The sequence below is a fragment of the Pyrgilauda ruficollis genome, unplaced genomic scaffold (genome assembly GCF_017590135.1).
Source record: "Pyrgilauda ruficollis isolate IOZ18807 unplaced genomic scaffold, ASM1759013v1 scaffold61, whole genome shotgun sequence".
Classification (NCBI taxonomy): Eukaryota; Metazoa; Chordata; class Aves; order Passeriformes; family Passeridae; genus Pyrgilauda; species Pyrgilauda ruficollis.
Genome location: NW_024527822.1, coordinates 2,872,758 through 2,892,043, shown reverse-complemented (window position 1 = coordinate 2,892,043; position 19,286 = coordinate 2,872,758). Strand labels below are relative to the sequence as shown.

At 45.9% G+C, this 19,286-nt stretch overlaps 1 protein-coding gene across 1 annotated transcript; it reads left to right on the top strand.

Annotated features, from left to right (window-relative positions):
* Window positions 1-4,636: 4,636 nt before the first annotated feature.
* On the top strand, window positions 4,637-14,125 carry PHYH (phytanoyl-CoA 2-hydroxylase). Its single transcript, XM_041483777.1, has 9 exons — window positions 4,637-4,791; window positions 7,020-7,075; window positions 7,196-7,306; window positions 7,399-7,564; window positions 8,242-8,323; window positions 9,280-9,461; window positions 10,243-10,392; window positions 11,399-11,530; window positions 13,124-14,125. The coding sequence occupies exons 1-9, from the start codon at window positions 4,705-4,707 to the stop codon at window positions 13,175-13,177; spliced, it is 1,020 nt and encodes a 339-aa protein (XP_041339711.1). The 5' UTR covers window positions 4,637-4,704; the 3' UTR covers window positions 13,178-14,125.
* The last annotated feature ends 5,161 nt before the right edge of the window (window positions 14,126-19,286 follow it).

Genomic DNA, 19,286 nt, shown 5'->3' with positions numbered 1-19,286 from the left:
GTTGTGCAAAAAACCTGATTTAATTCCTTTTTTTTTCCCTGCTGTTTTGTGATGTTTGTTCTGTTCATTTTCTCTATGGTCGTGGGCAAGATTGTATCTATATAGGTTATCTTAGTTTTAAAAATGGGTGCAGAACAGTTGAGTTCCTGTATGGGAGTGCATGCAGAAAGGTCAGCTGTAGTTGAAACTGGCACTGGATGTGTGTCAATTCCCTTCCAGCAGAAGAAGGTCCTTGTCGGACGCTGTGGGGTTTTTTCACTCGTTGTGATAATGGGTTCATCAGCCAGGTGTGAAACCAACACTTGTCCTTGCCTAGACGTGCCCGGAATGGCTGAAGGTTCATCTCCAAGGGAAGGTGTCTGAAGGAGGCTGCTTCTCTCTGGACTTTCCAATCGCAAGATTTCCAATCGCGGCCGCTGGAGGCAGCTACAAGGAAAACCTCACTGTGAGCCGATTTAAAAAGCTCTCTCCCAATGCTTCCTGATGGCTGGAATTTACATCCCAAAGCGCTTCCTGGTGCGCCGCTGAGTGGGTGATAACTTGGGAAATCCTCTGTGGGCATCACCTTTGTTGACGAAGTTTTATGATTTGTTTTGCCAAATCAGAGATTGTAAATCCCAGTGAGCTGTAGGAGGGTATATTGTAAGGGACTGGCAAGTCCTAAATCCTACACTATTAAGCAAGACACTTAGAGATTCCTCTCAAATGAAGGGGTTTTTGAGATGCTGGTGTCAAAAAGCTCTGAGAAAGCAACAGTGAAAAGCTGTTTTTAGTAGCCACGTCCAATCATTTATACAATGTACTTTGTTCGTACACACAGGAATTCTGCATGCACCAGCTCCTATTCCTGTTTGTAGAACTCCATCCAAGTTGTGGAAAGAGTGGAGAAAAAAAATCTTTCTTTGAAAAGAAAGCATTTAATAATCGAAATATTCACTAGGCTAATCAACACATCAATACGCATATATTTTTGGAAAGTTTGTAACAGTTGTTGCTCTTTAGCCTGTTGTTTTCCTCAGCGTTTTGCTTTTCCCCCTGCATCAGGGAAAAACAACACTTTAAATCTGTGGCAGTATATAAAGCCAGAATAGTTTGGTCCTTTTTGTTAGGTATTTTTTGATTTCATATTCTGCTCTAAACTCACGATTGAACCTTTTCTGATAAGGAGATAATGAAAGTTAATGTGACTGCTGCAGTGAGAGGGCAGCAAACCTGAGTTGGGTGGGCATGGTGGCTGATCTTTAGTGCTTCACTGGTGTTTCCAGCTGGGAAGAGCCACCTGAGTTCATGTCTCCATTCTGACCACGGGGTGTGATTGCACCCCCTGTGACTGGTGCTTGAAAAGGGGAAAGGTAATAAAACACCCTCTTGTTCAGCCCTTTGGTAGGTGTTTTTCCCAGCTGGGTGGTCGTGAGGGAGAATGGGATCCCTTTTGGGAGCTGCGGACATGAATAAGAGCAGCATGTCCGTGAGGGAGACTTTTCCTTTCTGGCTCACTGGCTGCTGAGGCTGGCTGGCACTGGAAAAGCCAACCACAACTGGGGTTTGTGCACTCTCTGCTCAGAGCACTGGTGGATCCAGCTGTTCCAAAGGGATGTGTCAATAAGGAATGGGTGGGCACCTCCAGCTGAGAAGTTTGGGACAGCTGCAGAGAAGCCTGGCAGTAGCTCCTCCTTAGGATAAGGGTTGGCCAAAGCTTGGAATTCAGCAGAGGCCAGGAACCAAAGCAAAGGCCAAGGCAGAGAAGTCATCAAGACCCTTGACCCTTTCCATGTCCTTTGTCACTATGCCACTTACTTTGTTCTCTGATCAATCCATATCTCCCTTTCCTCCTTCTCCCTTCTAACATCCACAGAAGCCCTTCTTGACTCTGGTGATGAGAAATGAACCTGCATGTTGGTGGTGGATTTTGTTGTTATTGTCTCATCAACATCTGTTTTCCCTGGCATCTCAGTTAAAAAAGCTAATTTTGCTGAGCTGGAGCAGCTGCCACTTCCCACCACAGTAAATTAAGCTTTCAGAAGACCTCATCTTTGGAATTACAGTTCTGATCATAATGTGGATTTTAATAGTCAATTGAGATGCTTATTAAATTATAAGACTGTGCATTAGGAATGTTCCTGTGCTGCTGGAAAAATCTCAATCGTTTAGTTTTTATTAGTTTTGTGATTTAATGAACAGAAAACATTAAAACAAAAAGCCAAATGCAAACCATCTGTATAAAAATGTTCTATAAAATTCAGGAAACTGACAGACATAGCTGTAAAAGTGCTTTGCAAAGACACAGCCTCTCTTAAATGCCATCCATTTTAATACAATGATTAATGCTACGATCAGTTTCCTTAACAAAGAAAATTTCTCCCTTGTTTCTTTTCCTGGGTTCATGAGATTCAGCCTGTATTTCAATGATGCTTATCAATGGATTTGAAAATTATTCACTCTGGACTGTTTAGATGCAAAGGATGGGTGGTTTTTTTAGGCCTCCACACACTTCTAGGGGATGTGGCTACACCACAGCAGCCTCCGTGTCCCCGCGTGGTGCCGGCAGTGGCCGCGATCGATCTTTTGTTGTGTTAAAGTTCGATCCATCAGCAGGAGGGTACAAATACAGGGCAGTGACCTCAGCCACCCGCTGCCCCTGCCAAGGTGGGCGAGGCTCCTGAATTCTTTGGTGTGTGATAGAATACAACAGGGCAGTCCAGTGACACGGGAGTCACTGCTGTCGAGATTGCCAGAGAGGCTGCATGTAAAAAGGAATCATGGTATTTAATGCACAGAGATATTAGGGGTTTTTGAGGCTCTTTTTGTTTAAAAAAGCATATATTAGGAAAGGATTCTTCATCCAGAGGATGGCTGGGCACTGGGACAGGCTCCCCAGGGAAGTATCAGAGCACCAAGGCTGACAGAGTTCAAGAAGCCTTTGGACAACATTCTCAGACACAGGGTGGGATTCTTGGGCTTGTCTTGTGCTGGACTGATGGTTCTTGTGGGTCCTTTCCAGCTCAGGATGTTCTATGATTCTATATACAATTATGTGTGTGTTATGTATATATAAAAGCATCTTAGTTCTCCTAAATCAGTACAGCCAAATCCCTACTTTTTGTTCAGGTATGAAAGACACCTTTGCATAAGATATTGTCAAACACATACCTGTGGAAGAAATATCTACATTGCAAACAGGTCCATGCCACAATAGGCAAGTGTAGTATTATTCTGCTTCATCTCTTTGTTAGGGCTTTTACCTAAACTTTGAAACAGATGAGATTTATTGAGGTTCCTCTTTCAGTTTGGATTGTGAAAGCAATTGCAGCATACATCTAAATTATATATAGGCCTTTCAATGCAGTTATAATTAGGAGTTCAGTAATAAAGCTATTACTCTAGTTGTTTTTTTTTTTTTCTGTTCCCCCTCACTAGTTTGATTTGAGGGACTTTGAACTTTCTGTTTTCTTATTACTAAGTTTTCCTATGGCTCAGAAGTCAAAGGTCTGATTTTATTGGCAATGAAGGGTGCTGTCACTGCTGCTGCTGTTGTACCTTCACAGTGCCTGTACTCTTGCCTCTGTGACTACAGAAAATCATTTAGAGAGGGTTTTTTCCTGGGTTCCCGACCTTGTTTGTCCCACTTCTGTGAACAGCCTGTTCTGTTATGCCCCTGAAGGGAGTGATTCCACCAAGCATACTGTAAGAGCCATAAACACGAATGCACCACAGACCAGAGCAGTTTGTAAACCTGCTGTAGTTTATTTAAAGCAATGGGAGTTTTGCCACTGAGTTTTGAAGGGAACCAGCTTCCAGGATAGAGGTTATGTACAGAAACCCTTCCTACCCATGCCTTGGCTTCTGTTCATCTGCAGCACTAACAGGAAGCTTACTGTATTGACAGCTGAGTTTTTGATCCACCAACACATCACCCCAGTTTCCAGAAAACCTGTTGCAGAATGGGAGCTGAACTTCCTGAAGCAGCTGTAAGCAGAATTTTGCTGCACACCCTGTGATCAGCACAGGGGCCTGCCTACAAGAGACTTGTGAAGGTGCCTCTGGAAACAGTCCCTGGAGTGCTCATGAGCGAGGCTTTTATGGCAGGTGTGAGATCTGTTTTCACACTGGGGCTGCAACAATCTCTCCAAACGTTTTCACGGAGGGATGAGGCGAACTCTGACGGTCTCCTTAGAGACAGGAGATAAGGCATCGATCCATGCCGGCCTCAGGAGTGCATTGTGCCAAGCGCTGCCCTCCACACGGGGCTGATGAAATTCACTGCTGGCAGAGAACGGGAAAAAGAGGGGAAGTGGGAGGACGAACGTAAAGAAATCCGCAGGGAAAATTCCAAGCTCTCCGCACGCCCGGCCTGGCTTCCCTCAGGCCCTTTTCGCCCGGGGTGCTGCCGGCGCGCGGCTGCGGCGCTCTGAGGGCGCCGCTCCCTCACGGCCGCCGCTCCCTCACGGCCGCCGCTCCCTCACGGCCGCCGCTCCCTCACGGCCGCCGCTCCCTCACGGCCGCCTCCCGCCCCGCACACCCGCCGCACCGCGGCGCCCGGCGGGACCCGGGCTCTGAGAGCGCCGGCTCCGCCCCGGCTTCCCTCAGGCCCTTCCCACCGCCGTCCCGTGCCTCCCGGCTGACCCGGGGCTCTGAGGGCGCTCGGGCTCTGAGCATGCGGCGGCTCCGCCCCGGCCGGGACAGCGCTGAGGCCGCCTGGGCATCATGGAGCGGCTCGGGGAGCGCTCGGCAGCCCGGCTGGACACCATCCTGCGGCACCTCTCCCCGCGGCTGGCAGCGGCCCCGGCTCCTGTATCCTTCCTGCTGTGGGATCGGGAAGGGGTGGTGCAGCACGTAGGCTCCCCGTAGGTCGGGGCTCCGCTTCCCCCAGCCCGGCGCGCTTTGCCCCTCGCTCCCCGCGCCCTTGTGGGCCCGTGGTTTGTCCGGCAGGGACACCGGCCTGGGAGGGACACACAGGGCGAGTCCTGCCCTGTGTCCTGGTGCTGGGGGACAGCGCCTCCGTGGCAGCCCCGACTGGAATTTCGGGGTCAGTACGTGACGCACCCCAAGCCTCTCCCTGAGCTTGAGCCCCGCAGGCTGTGGGCAGCTGGCATGTGGATCTTGGCAGTGCCCCAGCACAGCCCCCCAGCCCCGAGCCAGAGGCTTCCCTGCAGCGAATTTTCCTCCCAGAAATTCAACTCCGCATGACTTAGAAGTTGCACGGCAAGTGACAGGTTTCGTTGAAAGGTACAGAGTCGACTGGTAGGGCAGCAGCAGGAAAAACATCAGGGTTTGGTTTGTGAGGGGGAACAGAGGTGGAAATGTTGGAGGCTGCCAACATAATGCAAAGGAAAACTGGGTAGAAATAAGCTTTTGCGTTGATATGTCCCGTAGTTCCACAAGTTAAGTGGAGACTGCTTGCTGAGAATATTTTTAAAGCTGCTCTCATAAATGTTGATTTAAAAAAAAAAAAGCTTTTTCACAGAGCAGAATGCTGACAAGTTACCTCTGAATTATAATACATAGAAGAGGATGTGATCAAACAGGATGTAGAAGTCCTCAAATCGATTAAAAATAAGAAGACAGATGGATAGTTGTTGACTCAGACTGACACAAAACAAGTAGGAGCACAAAATTAGGAATAAATTACAGGAAAAACACCCTGGTTGTAACATACGGAAAGTAAGGAGAGGTGCTGCACAACCTGTTTGTGTTTAAATCTGGGTCATGATGCAAATAGCTTTGGACCAAAACACATCTGGGCTGGAGCAACAAAGGTGTGTGGGTAAAGTAAATTACAGACTCTAATAAGAATGATTTATTTGATACATCAAATGGTACATTAGTTCACTGGCTTTGTTTTAATATCTGCGCCTCGTGGTTTCAGTTGTCCAGGCAGCCCGGACTTGTTCTCTGAATGTTGCAAAGTGCCAAGAGCAAAACCAGTGAGAGGAAGAGGCACTGCAAAGCCCGGGAGGAAGGTGCTGAAATGGAGTCCAGCACTGGGTGGACTTGTCTGCTGTCCCCTCACTGGGGAGGTGGAGGTGCTGAGGAGAGCCCCATGCTGGGGTTCAGCCAGTGCCTGTGTCTCCATCAGCTGTCTGTGGACATTTAGGAGCCTGAATGATCCCATTCACTGAGATATTCACTGAGATTAGACCTGGAATGTGGTGTGTGGAGCACTGGTGCCCTCAGTTGGGGGATTCCTTGCTCTGGGACCTGCTGTGGCAGTTGCCAGCTGGTCTCCCTGTGCTCTTCTCTCTGTCCTCCATCCAGTCCCCAGCACCTTCTCCTTCCCCTGGCTCATCATTTTTGCCACACATTTTTGCATGTGTTGTTCTTCTCACGCTGTATGTGACTCTTGACAAGATAATGTTTAAGCTTCCTGGTGTGGGGATCATAGACACAGCTGCTGTGATGAAACCTATTTCTTATTCCCAAAGCATTCATGGTTTCATGAGCAGTAGAGTAAAGTCAGTGGTTTTCATAAAACCCTGAAGCAAACATGCCTGTGCAGACCAAAAGATCAGCATGAAAATGCTCATTTTTGTTATGGATGACACTTCAATACCATGCATAAAGCTTTTGTGAGGCTTCTTTAGCAAGTGGGGTTTAATTGCCCTGTTGGTGAGAATGTGTCTCTGCATAAGAGAAAAAAAGAGCTTTTTTAAAACCTGTTGAAATTACTTGAAGTGGAGGATGAGCCTAAAGCTCTCCTCTCATCCTGCTATCCCTATCATTTGGAAGGGACCTGATCTCTGCAGTAACTGAAGAGATGGTGAGGGTTTGGAACACTGTATGAGGACGTGGAACCTCTCGTTTAGTCCTATTGCTTTATTGTTTTAGAGTATTTTCATTTTTAGAATATTTTTTATTATGATTTATTATTATGGAAGCAAAAGGGAGAAGAACGTGGATTGAGTGTCCAGCACAGCCCCTGCCTTTAAGATGAACAGCACTGTAGGATCAAGGAACTCATACCTGCAGATAATGTTCTAATCTATTTTGCTTGATTGTATATTCCTTAATTCCCACCCCAGGTAAGCATTCCTACTTCAGCCCAAGTCAGTGTTGCTCCTCATTCAGGGAGGTTTTGGTAAGCTCCATCTTCCTTGGTAGAGATGAAAGCAAAACAACCTTCAGAGCCCAGCTCTTTGTTCCCCCGAGCACACGTGTTGGTCACTAGGCATGGCTAACGTGTCCCTCTGTGTCCCAGCTACACCCTGGACAACGATCTGCTGAGCACAGAGCAGAGGCAGTTCTATGAGGACAATGGCTACCTGCTCATCAAGAACCTCGTTTCTGACCAGGACATCGAGCGCTTCAGGTACCAGGCACTTGCCTGATGGGCTGGGGGGAACTCTGGGGAGCTGGGGATCGTTGGGTTCTTCCAACATGGATGTTCCCTCTGGTTTGCAGGAAGGAGTTCGTGAGGATCTGTAAAAGAGAGGTGAAGCCACCGGGAATTATGATTATGAAGGACGAGTCCCGGAAATCCCAGTTTGGTCAGTCTGAAAATGTGGTTAATAAAGTGCAGGACTTCCAGGAAGATGAAGAGCTGTTCAGATACTGCACTCTGCCTGAGGTAAAACAAAGGGTGGTGGTGGTGGAAGAGCCTCTATGGAGGTATCTGACCCTGCAGGTCACTCCCATAAACACTGGAGTGAGGAAGGAAGATAAGTCAGCCTTTAAGAGGGTTCTGCATGAGCAGGGGATGGATGGAGGCTGGGGCAGAAGACTTAAAGCAGTGCTGCTCTTCCCCTGGTGTGGAGCCAGTCAGGAATGTGACTTGGCCAAACCATGCCAGGCTAGAGGGGCAGATCAGCCACATGTTCTGAATGTGAATGTTTTATCCAGGCAAGCATCTGTCTTACTTGGCCAAACCATGCCAGGCTAGAGGGGCAGATCAGCCACACGTTCTGAATGTGTTTTATCCAGGCAAGCATCTGTCCCTGGGCAGGTCCAGCCTTGCAGCCAGTGTTCATGTGGCAGATAGAGCTCTGTGGGAGCACCCTCCCCATCTTCTCAGCAGCCTGCAGCACCGTCTTCCCTCTTGGCCTCCTCCCACCATTCCCATTTGTGTGCCAAGCCAGATCCTCCCTCCCTCCCTCCCTTGTGTCCTACATCCCTCCGTACTCTCTGACCTCCTCCTCCTGTACCTTGTCCTCAGCCAAACATCAGCTCCCAGTGCTTCCTCAGCAATATTTCCTCTTGTTTTTCATGTTTCTGATTTTTTTTCCCCTAATGCTTTCTTCTTTGTAGGTCCTCAAATATGTTGAGTGCTTCACAGGGCCAAACATCATGGCAATGCACACCATGCTGATAAATAAACTTCCAGATTCTGGTAAGGAAAACTTGGATTAGAGAAAAATGGGTGAATTATTGTGTGCATGCCAGAATTGAACTTAGTATTTTAGAAAAGCTGTAAAAAAATTAAACCCAAATAACACTGAAAATTTACGTAGCCATTTTGGTGATAGTTTGTTTTCTTTTTGCCTTGGTTTAATGAGACAACATGAGAAAACACAGGAGAGTTTTTGAGGCTACGCAAAGTCTAAATAGTATGGCAAATGAGGCAAGTAGAAATGTCCTAACTGTATTTATTTAAGGAGCAAAATCAATGGCAAAATAAGTATATAAATTATAAATAAAAGGCTCTTTTGGTGTGGAGATGTTTCCATTTCCATGGGGGCAAAAGAATAACAAGCAAAACTTCAAGAATATTTATATATGTTTAGACTTCATGGAAGAGAGCCCCTAGGGCAGAAACTCTCTGTGGGGGCTGCAGTCCATAAATTGAGATTTTTTTCCCCCCTCTTTTAAAAAGAAAGCGAAATAAACGTGAGCAGGGTGCAGCACAGACAGGGCTGATTCTGCTTGTGTCACAGCAGTACATCCAGTGCCTGCAGACAGCACAGCTGTTGGAAGGTCTTTGTGCTCAGGAGGTTTGTGCCACACTGTCCTGGGTGAAGTTCTCAAAACTGGAGAGCAGCCAAAATGAGTGATGAAAAATGCGTGCTGGTGGTAAAGGCCAGCCAAAGGAGACTTCTGAGGGGTCGCAGAGCTTAAGCAGCCTCCTGGCTTTCCCTGTGCGACCCAAGAGCCACACCATGGTCCGTTTTGGGCTGGGATGGCAGCTCACCTGCTTGGCTTCCGTGGCTGGGCTGGGGCAGGCACTGAGTGCACCAAGCGTCTCCAGTGGGAAGCAGCAGCTCCTTAGGATGTGCCACAGCGGTTTAACAGAAGGAGAAGGCTGTCTGACGTTTGATGAGGCTGGAGGTTTCTGAACCTGTGTTGCAGACAAACAGACCTTCCTGCACCCCATGCATCAGGACCTGCACTATTTCCCCTTCCGGCCTGCGTCGCGCATCGTGTGCGCCTGGACCGCCATGGAGAGGGCTCACCAGGACAACGGCTGCCTGGTCGTGCAGCCAGGGACACACAAGACAGCCCTGAAGCCCCATGGTTATCCAGAGCTGGAGGTAAAGAGTCATGGAGGGCTTGGGAAGGGCGTGCAGGAAGGGGGTGTGTTTTGGCTGCGAAGGACTCACTGTAGGGGGAGCATGTGCAGGTCAAAGCTGAGGTTTTCAGTGTTTTGGGTTTTTTTTCTGCTTATGCAAATATTTACATTGATTTGGGAGAGTTTCTTGGGTGACCTCACTCCATGTGACAGGGGTAGATTTGCCTCTGTTCCCACCTTCACATGGAAAATATCCAGCATGTTGTGGCATGACAGTATAAACACATGCCAACATTTTCCACTGCCCTTGCCAAGTGTGAGGGCTCTGTCTCCTCCTGTCAAATTGTTCCTGCCTGGTAGCATGTGTACTGTCTCCTCCCAAAGAGGAGAAGTCTGACAGTAAACAGCTGGATGGAATAAAATACCAAGTGGTATCTTCCTCTTCAGAGTGTGTGTTTCCTGGCCTGGCCTGTCATGGTGATGGTTATACCAGGAGCAGAAGGCTGGACTCCAGCAGTGGCATCAGGCCACCCTTGTGGGGTTTTCCAGTGCTCTTCTCTGTTCTCTCCAGCTGAGAATGTCTTTGTCCAAATCCAGCTGCAGAAAATACAGAAAATATCATTTTTCTGTGTGTCAGGCTGGAAGTAGAAGGACTAGTAGGCAATAGTCAGATTTTTAGCTTGGCATATGGAATATTCTCTCCAGGGGAAAGCAGATCCATAGCTGTCCCTGCTGTGCTCTGAGTATCAGCACTTCCTCTAATTCTAGCTGAGTGATTTCAGGTCAGCCTTTTTCTTCCTTAGGGTAAGACCAACAAACTTTTCCATGGGCTGCTTGATGAGGATGAGAAGATTCCCAAGGTTCACCTTGTCATGGAGAAGGGAGACACAGTGTTCTTCCATCCCCTGCTCATTCATGGCTCTGGGATAAACAGGACATCAGGTTTTCGAAAGGTAGGGAAACATCTCTTGATACAGTTTTTATATTCTTAATTAAAAAAAAAAAATTACCCAACTATCCCTCTATTTTTATCCCCCACCCCCTTTGAATCCTTTCTCAGTTCATGAATATGTGGATGAATGTTTTAAAGAGTTTTAATCTTCCTAATGTACTTCAGCACTCTCTTGTTTATTTGTTATTTTATTTTTAAACATGTGTTCTGTAAGAAGAGCGTGCTGTGCAGCTGCTTGGGAAAAGCAGAACAGGAGTAGAAATTAGATGTTGAATCTACATTTAAATTAAAGCCTGTCTGGCTGCACTTGCTTTTCTTAAAGTTTCCTTTCAGCTGTCCCAGATATCAGGACTTCACCTTATCTTTTTTCCCTGTCTTTTGGTATCCTGTTATCTCTGGATAACAGGAGTCTCCATCATTCAATAAATAATATTTATTTATATGATTGCACAACCCATTTTTCTATAAAAGATTTGTTGACATGCATGATTATTTAACTGAAACAGGCAGAAGTGCCTCCTTTGGAGGCCTGGTACTGTCTCAGAAGGGATTCATCCAGGCACTGCAGCGTGAGCTGCTCTGTTTGTATTTTGGTTTGCCTATTGTGTGGCTTGTTCTTTCAGCCCCAGTTTGTTGGTGGATTCAAACTAAGTGGGTTGTGACCCTCTGGGTGCAGGAACTAAGAGCCCTTACAGAACACACAGGTCTGCCCCAGCCCTGACTCCCTGTTTCCACTCCAGCTGCTGATATTCTGAGATCAAGTAGGTCAGCTCATGCTGAGGCAGTGAGGGGGAGAAGGGAAGGAAGAAGAGCAAGAGAAGGAAGTCATCAGCAAGAGTGTTTCTCCAAGGGGACACTCTGCAGAGCGCTTGGAAAGGAGGAAGGGTTTTGCTGGCATGATCTGTAAGGAAGGAGTGATGTGTCCACAATGCGGAATTCCTGAGTTTTTTTCCAGCAGTTGTTTGTAGACAGAGTGACAGTGAGTGACACCCGCTTTCCTCACACAGAGCATCAGCTGCCACTTCGCCAGCTCAGAGTGTCACTACATTGGTGTCAAGAACACAACTCAGGAGCACCTGGAGAAGGAGCTGCAGGAAATGGTTTGCAAGAAATACAGTGCAACTTCTGTGGAGCTCAAGGTGAGACTTGGCTCAGTGCCCTTTGTTACAGACCAGGTCAGTTCCCTTTCCCAAGTCTCTCATGTGGCACATTGGTGCTCTTTGCTGTGCCTAGCTTGGCAGATCAGGCTGTACCAGGCAGAGGTGCTTGGCAGGATAAAAGGCCTGATGTTCAGAGGATGACTGGCAGGCTTTTTTGGGGCCTTTTTCTTCATAATGCCTTGTTCACTGGCAGCCTCTTCACATTCCATGATCTCCAGAAATTCCTTCAGAAGCTCTGCTTGTAAATAAAAAAATGTGGTCATTTGCCCTGAATTCAAAACTAAAAGTTGGAGTAAATCCAGTGCTTGTCCAGTTTTTATGTCCACAGTTCTTACAGTTCCCCCTCTCAATGGTGGGTGGATTTTCCTTTTAAAACAAGTAGCCACACCTGATCACAATAACAAATGGATTTTTTTTGCTTAAATATAATCCCACATCAGTGGTTTATACTCGAGGCTATAGCAGGTTTGTCAGCAGTTATATACATCTGCCTCAAAAAAAAAAAAATGGGACTAATGGACTCTTGCTGAATAACTGAGACCATTGAGTAAAATAGGAAGCAAATGTCAATTCTTCAGGGATCCAGCCACTGAAAGAAATATAAACCTTTGTACTGGGGTGAAAAAGTTCTGAATATCTTAATCCACAGCAGTTCCCAAGTGTGTGCAAAGCCAGTATCAAAGCAGTAAAGTCTATATGTAAAAGCAGCAATTTTATTTTAAAATGTACATGTTTTACAATATCTGGGGCATTCTGGAGGGGGGAACTTTCTTTTTCACTGTCACTGCAGGCCCTCAGCCAGGTATTAATTAGCATTGACTCCATGATTCTCAGAAGGCTGATCAATCACTTCATTACACTGTACTTATTAAGAAACCCATCGCCCTTACAGACAGTCACGATACAGGTGGACCCAGCTGGTCCTTCAATCCAAACACCATCACCACTGGCCAATTAAGAAACCACCCTTTGGTAAACAAATCTCCATAACACATGTCCACAGCAACAGGTACAGCAAGTGAAGATAAGAATTGTTTATCATTCTTTTCTCTGATCTTCTCACGATGCCTGGGAAAGTTGTGCCTGTTGCTGTGGCCAGAGAGCTGCTGCCACATTTCACCCTTGGTGTTCTTGTATTTTTCTGTGTGTTTCCCCCCAGTGTGCCTGGGTGTGGTGGGGTGCCCAGCTGTGTTTTGCAAGCTGATCTTTCATGTCTGTAAAGCCACAGCTTGCTTGGCTTTCAGTTCCTGGGGTTATTTAGATGCTTGGTTAAATCCAAAGGGGTGTGAAGTCTCTCCTTCTCCTGAGTGGAAATGAGGTTTTTCTTACAAACCCCTAAATGAGGTTGTTCTTACAAACCCCACAGAGCAGTCTCTGTGTTTTTGTGTAGCTTTAAGGATCTTTTTAGCCAGAGTTGGAGTTTTCTACTAGAGGAGTGCCCAGGTCTTATTTCACCTTCACAAGATGATGAGAACTAAGCAATCCTCTATTTCCATCTCTGTAAACTGGAATCCTGGTCACTTTTTTCTGGCCCTCAAGTTGCTTTTCCTTTGTCTCATTTTTGTTTTGAAGGATATGTGGAACTTCCGAGCACGGCTTGTGCAAGGGGAAAGAATCAACCTGTAGAAGACCCTGTGAAGAGCAGGATGGTGAACATGGGCCTGAGAGTGAGCTTCTCTGAGGGAAGAGCACAAACCGTGCCTGGGCAGGCAGAATTCCCTTTGTTGATCTCTGTAATGGTAACTTAGCCAAGTGCTGCACTGCAAAATCGTTCTATGTTAATTCAGAATAATTGCACTGAGCTTGGGCGGCTGATGTATGTCAAAGGAAACCTAACCTAGAAAAACAGATTTGCTGCAGGTGTCTTAGACAATCAAATCAGTCTTGAAAGAACACCTTAATTTTCTTGGTGTTTTAATTCTTGTTTCTTAAAAGTTTTTAACATGACACACCTTTAGAATGATGCTATACCAATGTAGGATTTTATGCAAGAATTTCCAGTATTTTCAACTTCTTTTCCTGTGCCAAAAAAAAAAAAAAAATAAATCAGACAAGCCCTCAGTGACATGGGGAGTTACTAGTGTAGCTGATGAAGATGTGGGTGCAGTGGTGTAAGGAAGTGGCTAAAGAGAAAGCAGAGAAAGCAGCAGCCACTGACAGAGAAAAATGGGATTTATAGACAGGAATTTGATTGCTGGTAGAGCTCCTCAAGCTTGGCTTGGCATGGCATCATACCTGACCAGGCAGCTCTGGCACAGGTGAAATATGAGTCTGACAGTGCTGGGAGCTACTGGGCCAACAAAGCAGCCTCCCACTGGCCTTGCACAACTGATCCAAGGCTGTGTGAAGTGGGGGAATCCTTTGAGTCTGGCAGGTCTGGGGAAGGTGCCTTTTGCTGCTGCCAGGTTGAGGAAGTGTTTGGATGCTCCCCGGAACGCAGTGGTGGCAGGGTGGAGTGATGCACACTGAAATGATCCTCTTGCTTTTGACAGTGTTTTTCCTTGCTTTCTGAAAGATTCTTTTGTTTTCAGAATCTATTTTTTTAAATATAGAATAAACCAGAACGAAACTGCACTTGAGGCCTGTGTTGTGTCATTGCTGCTGCTCAGAAACTGCGCTGGGGGTGTCATTGAACACCCCAGGGCAAATCATCAACGCTCAGCTTGTTTCCACTCCCCCCCAGTCCACCCAAAAAAGGACCAAAGGCTGCAGTGATGGGCTCTTGTGGCACCTTCTGCCTCGTTTTTTGATTCTTCATCTTCGTGCAGCATATCTAGGTTTTTTTGTTTGTTTGTGTTTTAAAGAAGGTGAAATTTGAGCACAGTTAAGTATAGGTCCTACACCTTTGCTGCTGGAGTGAGGTGTCTGGGCTGTGGTTCCCACCTGGAGCCAGACATAACCTCCCAGCAGCCTCTGGTTTGACCACAACACCAAGAAGTGTGATGAGGGGTCACTTAGGACAGACCCCCCAGCCCGGCTCAGCGGGTGATTTTGGGTGTCCTGGTTCCCTGTGCCCTCTGCAACCCTGGCACTGATCAGCTCCTGTGGAGAGCATGGGCCCAGCTGGGTGACTTCCAGTGAGTTGGAGATCCCTCTGGTGGCTTTGCTGAGTCCTCTCCATGGGATTTTCGTGAGAACTTGGTGTATTCTGTCTGGTTCACAGCACAGGATTGATGGAGATTTCCCTGTCTGGCGTCACTGGTGGAGCTGGGTTGACTGCAGGGGGAGCTGTGACCACAGAGAAGAGCTACAGGTGTCACATTCCCAGTTTCAAGACTGAATTTCTCTTGCTACAGCTAGAAAAGAGAAGAAAAGGAAGAAGTTTACCTTTGTTTTTAAAAATCTGTGCATCTCTGCCTATGGATTTCAGCTTACAATTGCCTCTTTCAGAAGAACAAACCCATCAACAACCTTGGAGATTATCCAAACTCAGCAGTTGTCCCACCTGATAAGACACTTGTGTCCTCATTCCTTCCCACACCTTGTTGGGTACTGCCCTCTGGGGCAGGCTGTGCTCGTTCTGCTGGGCAGAAACAGTTGGATGAAGCTGGATTCTCCCAGAATGGATGTGTGGTGTTTCTGGATATCTCCTCTGTAGCAATAATACCTTTGAGAAATAAACTTCCAAGTCCATTAGGCAGAGCTTCAAGAGACAGGGAAATGCAGAAGCTGTTGAAATGCTTGGGTTGCTGTGTATTTTAGTGAAGCAGCACTTACCCTTTTAGAAAAGTTGCTTGAATTGAATCAAATTAAAAGCAAAAGATTTATTTTGGTAATAGTGTGTTTTAGTTTAGCCCTGGCTTAGTGGGATGTTTCTTACAATTTGGTTTGCTGTAAGTGTTCAGGTTCACATGTTGGGGGTATGTGTGTGCACCTAAATTGATGTAACAGCATATCTAAAACTTTCTTTCCAGCTAACTTCCTGATCCTGCAGGTTAGCTTAACCGTGTTAGTCCTTCTTGGACAAATTTTTTTTAATAGCAGCATCCAAGTTTCAAAAAGGACCATGTAAAATTAGACATCTGGCTGCTTATTTGGCCATCTGCAGTTGCATGAAGCCCCAGTGTTTCAGACACATTTTTTTCTGCCTTGACATTTCACATGTGTTGGAAACAAAGGCTTCCTGGAGCTTGGTAAAAGACAATAAACACAGAGAAGATCTTTTGCTCAGAATTTATGTGCTATTTTCCAGACTAGCAGTTCAGAAATGTCAGATTTAGTCTGACTCCTGACCTTGCTGACAGTGGCTGCACGCTCAGCGCTTTGATGTGAAGACACTGGGTAGGTGCCAGAGGAAGGATTTTGAATCCCAGCTTTGGCTTCTAGTGCTGTAGATGAAAGTCTTACTTCATGCAAGAGAAATGGGGAGGAAAATCAAGTTTAATTAACTACATTATAGTTTTTTCAAAGTAGATTTGACTCTATAAGCTGATCTGGGATGTAGGAGATCCTTTTCCAGCAGTCATTTGTAATCAAAGTGGCAGTGAGTGATACCCAATGTCCTCACACAGCTGTCACCTCACTGGCTTAGAGTGCTGCTACTGGGATGTTAAGAACATGATCCAAGAGCAGCTGGAGAAAGAAGTAATTGAATTTGAACATGCAAAATATAAAATGGTTTCTGCTCCAGACCTTGTGCTATTCTTAAATCACTGCCTTATCTTGTAACTCACAAGTAATTTTGGCCTTTCTGCTGATAAGGTTTCTTGCTGCCTGCCTGTGCTGGAGAAACATCTTTGCTCCACAGACAGCCCCTTCACATCCCTGGAAATCAGCCCAGGAGCTCTGCAAATCCACCTCTACTCATCACTATTCCCACCTCTGGGCTGCCAGATTTGATTTCATCCATGTTCTTTGCTATCTTTGCAGTGGAAATCAACCCAGGTAGGACGAGTTTGTGCCAGCAGGTATTTAGATAGGAGAGGCTGTTATTCAATCCTTCTATAACTGGATTTGCAAGAGGACATAGTCTATAAAACACCCACCTGAGCACTTTCTCTGCTCACCACATCAATCCAATGAGCCTTTGGGCTTACACCAGGCAGGGTTTTGTGCCTTGGAGCTTGTGTCTTTTAATTTCATTTAGTGTTGTCTGTACATTTCTGTTTGAGACTTTGAAGAGGCAGTGAATAAGTTAATGGGTGTTTTTGTGGCCAAACAGATCTGCTCATACCAGGGAGAAGCAGGAAACACTGCATTCAAACATGTTCTCTAGGTTTGCTGTTGCTGGGGTTTTTTTTGGGTTTTTTAAATGCAGGTACTTAGGAAGAAATGAGCAAAGGTAGAGTATGGAAAAAGAATCAATCTTGGCTGAACACCTGATGGACTCAAAGAAAACCTGACCTACAAATCAGCTGCAGCTACTTTAGGTAATCAAAGATTATGATGAGTTGTGCATTACTTATTTCTTCTAGTCATGCTCTTGATATACTTTTGGGCTGACACTCTATTAATGTAAGGTTACTAAACGTATAGTTGGTAAAATCATACTGACATAAAATTCCATGTGTAATTATGTGTTTAAGGGTTTTAACATTCTTCTTCTGCTCAAAATCAACCAGTGAATCAGTTTCAGTATGAGCTTACATGGGAAGTGATTGGTGCAGCTGATGAAGAACGTGGATTTTATTTTGTTTTTAAATAAAGATTAAATTGTAGAAAAACCAGCTTTAATGGCTGCACTGGATTATTTCTGTGGCTCAGAAATTCTGTTGTGGCTTGTGTGGCTGAACAACCAAAGTGAACCCTGGAAAGGCAGATGCTGGGTCTGAGGCAAACATTGGGGTGCTGCAGCTGAGACTCACCCAAAAATCCAGTAACTGCTGGTCCTGCAGCATGTTTGGTTGGGCCAAACCCATTTTGGAGACAGCTTTGGGCAAAGCACCTGCCAGTATCTCCTCATCTCCTTGCTGTGACCATCCTGACTGAGCCCAGCTTCCCTGCTGTTAGAGCAGAGTATTCAGGAATCGGGGTAGCAGTGCAACCTCTGGCACAAGAAAAGCATCTCAGAATAGTGAGGCACACAAATTCCAATACATCCATCTCCCCCACTCCTTGTTTACGGCTTGAGCTTAAGCAAAGGAACTGGTTTGGTTTCTTCACCCTATTTTTGCATACAAGCATTGCTTTCACTCCCATGGAGATGTCTCTTACATATCCCAGTCCTGGGGGCACTTATGAAAATGAAACATTGACCCTCCTTTGACATTTTAATTTCTGCAGGATCTCTCTTCCTTGGGCACAAGAGACAGGAACTGGCCAAAGTGTGAAGCTTTCAGCATGCTGGCTGAAGGCTGATACCAACGTGGAATTCCATGGTGGTTTTGTGGACTCCAGGTGAGAAACTCCTGTTAAGTCTGAATGAGCAGATTCTGTGGAAGCTGAACTTACAGACCACAAATCAGTTCCTTTTGGTGATTCAGCACTGAGCTTGTGAGAAAACAAAAGATGTTGAGGAAGCAACTCATCCTCTTCCTCAGAGAAATACCATGCAGACCCAGGGAGTGTTTTAATCTGTACTCTATTTATTCTGAATGAGCAATCCACAGAAGATGTTGCCAAGCAATGTCACAGTTACTGATTTTGTCCCCTGGCAGTGACACCCCACTCAGCAAATGGTACCAACAGGAGACTGAAATGAATGCTACAGGCCAAGTTCCACCAATAAAAGCACCAGTAAGAGATGAGGGCTGCAGAATGCTGAGGTGAATCTGTCCAGTTGCTTCAAATGAAGTAACTTATTTCTCTTCCAGCCCCTGTGCAAGAAGAGGCATTGACAAGACCACTGGGACATGTGAGATGTTTAGTGACACTTCAATTGAATCACTAAGTTTAGGGGGGTTTAGGCACTCAAAAATATCCTGTGATCCTACTGGGCATGAGCTAGGGGCAGGAAAAGGCTCAGGTCCAGGAAAGGCTGGTTAAATGCCCCAGGCATCCCTACAGAGATGTGCTGTCAGAAAAATGCCTGTATGGAGAGAGCAGTTCTCAGAAGCCACCTCTTGGTCTGAGACAGCTACTGTTCCTATTTAAAATACCAGAAAAAGGGTAAAACCTTTTAAATATAATCACTCAGCTCTTTAAAACCAAAGTGGTGCCAGATTCATTAAAATGTTTTTCAAAGTGGGAGCTACAGGTCTGTAGCCACAAGAGCTCTGTAGTGTGGATGGTGTGGGGGACAGGGAGCTCTGAGTTTCCAGCATAAACACTGCTGGCTTGCAGGGCCAAAACCATGGAAGGGTTTGTAACAGGTAAGCCAAGGAAAAACTCAGGACATCTGTTTGACATCTATTTCTAAGGGTTCAGAGTGAGTAATTTTGAAGCCAATGGAGAATGCTCTGTGCCTACAACCCTCTCACACCCCTTTTTGTCCAAGAGCTGAAGACAGCTTGGCATGAACACATCAGAGTATTAATTTATAAGTGCTTATGGAATCTACAGTCATTTCCATTCATGATGATTTGTCACCTAATAGTGAGGTCACTCTAGTGTTGTTAGCTGGAAGGAACAGGCACAACTGTGCATTGCACATGAAGTCTTATTCAGTCAATTAAAAAAAGATCAAAGTTCAATATCCGTCCAGTGGCCTGCTGGACCCTTGGCAGATGATCTTTTCATCAAAAACTGATTCCCCTACTGATTCATCACTAAAACCTGAATCCTCTTGGCAGTCCAGTATAAATGTGTTTCAGACACAAAAATCCATCCACATGTTGTGAAAAAAATCAACTCCAGG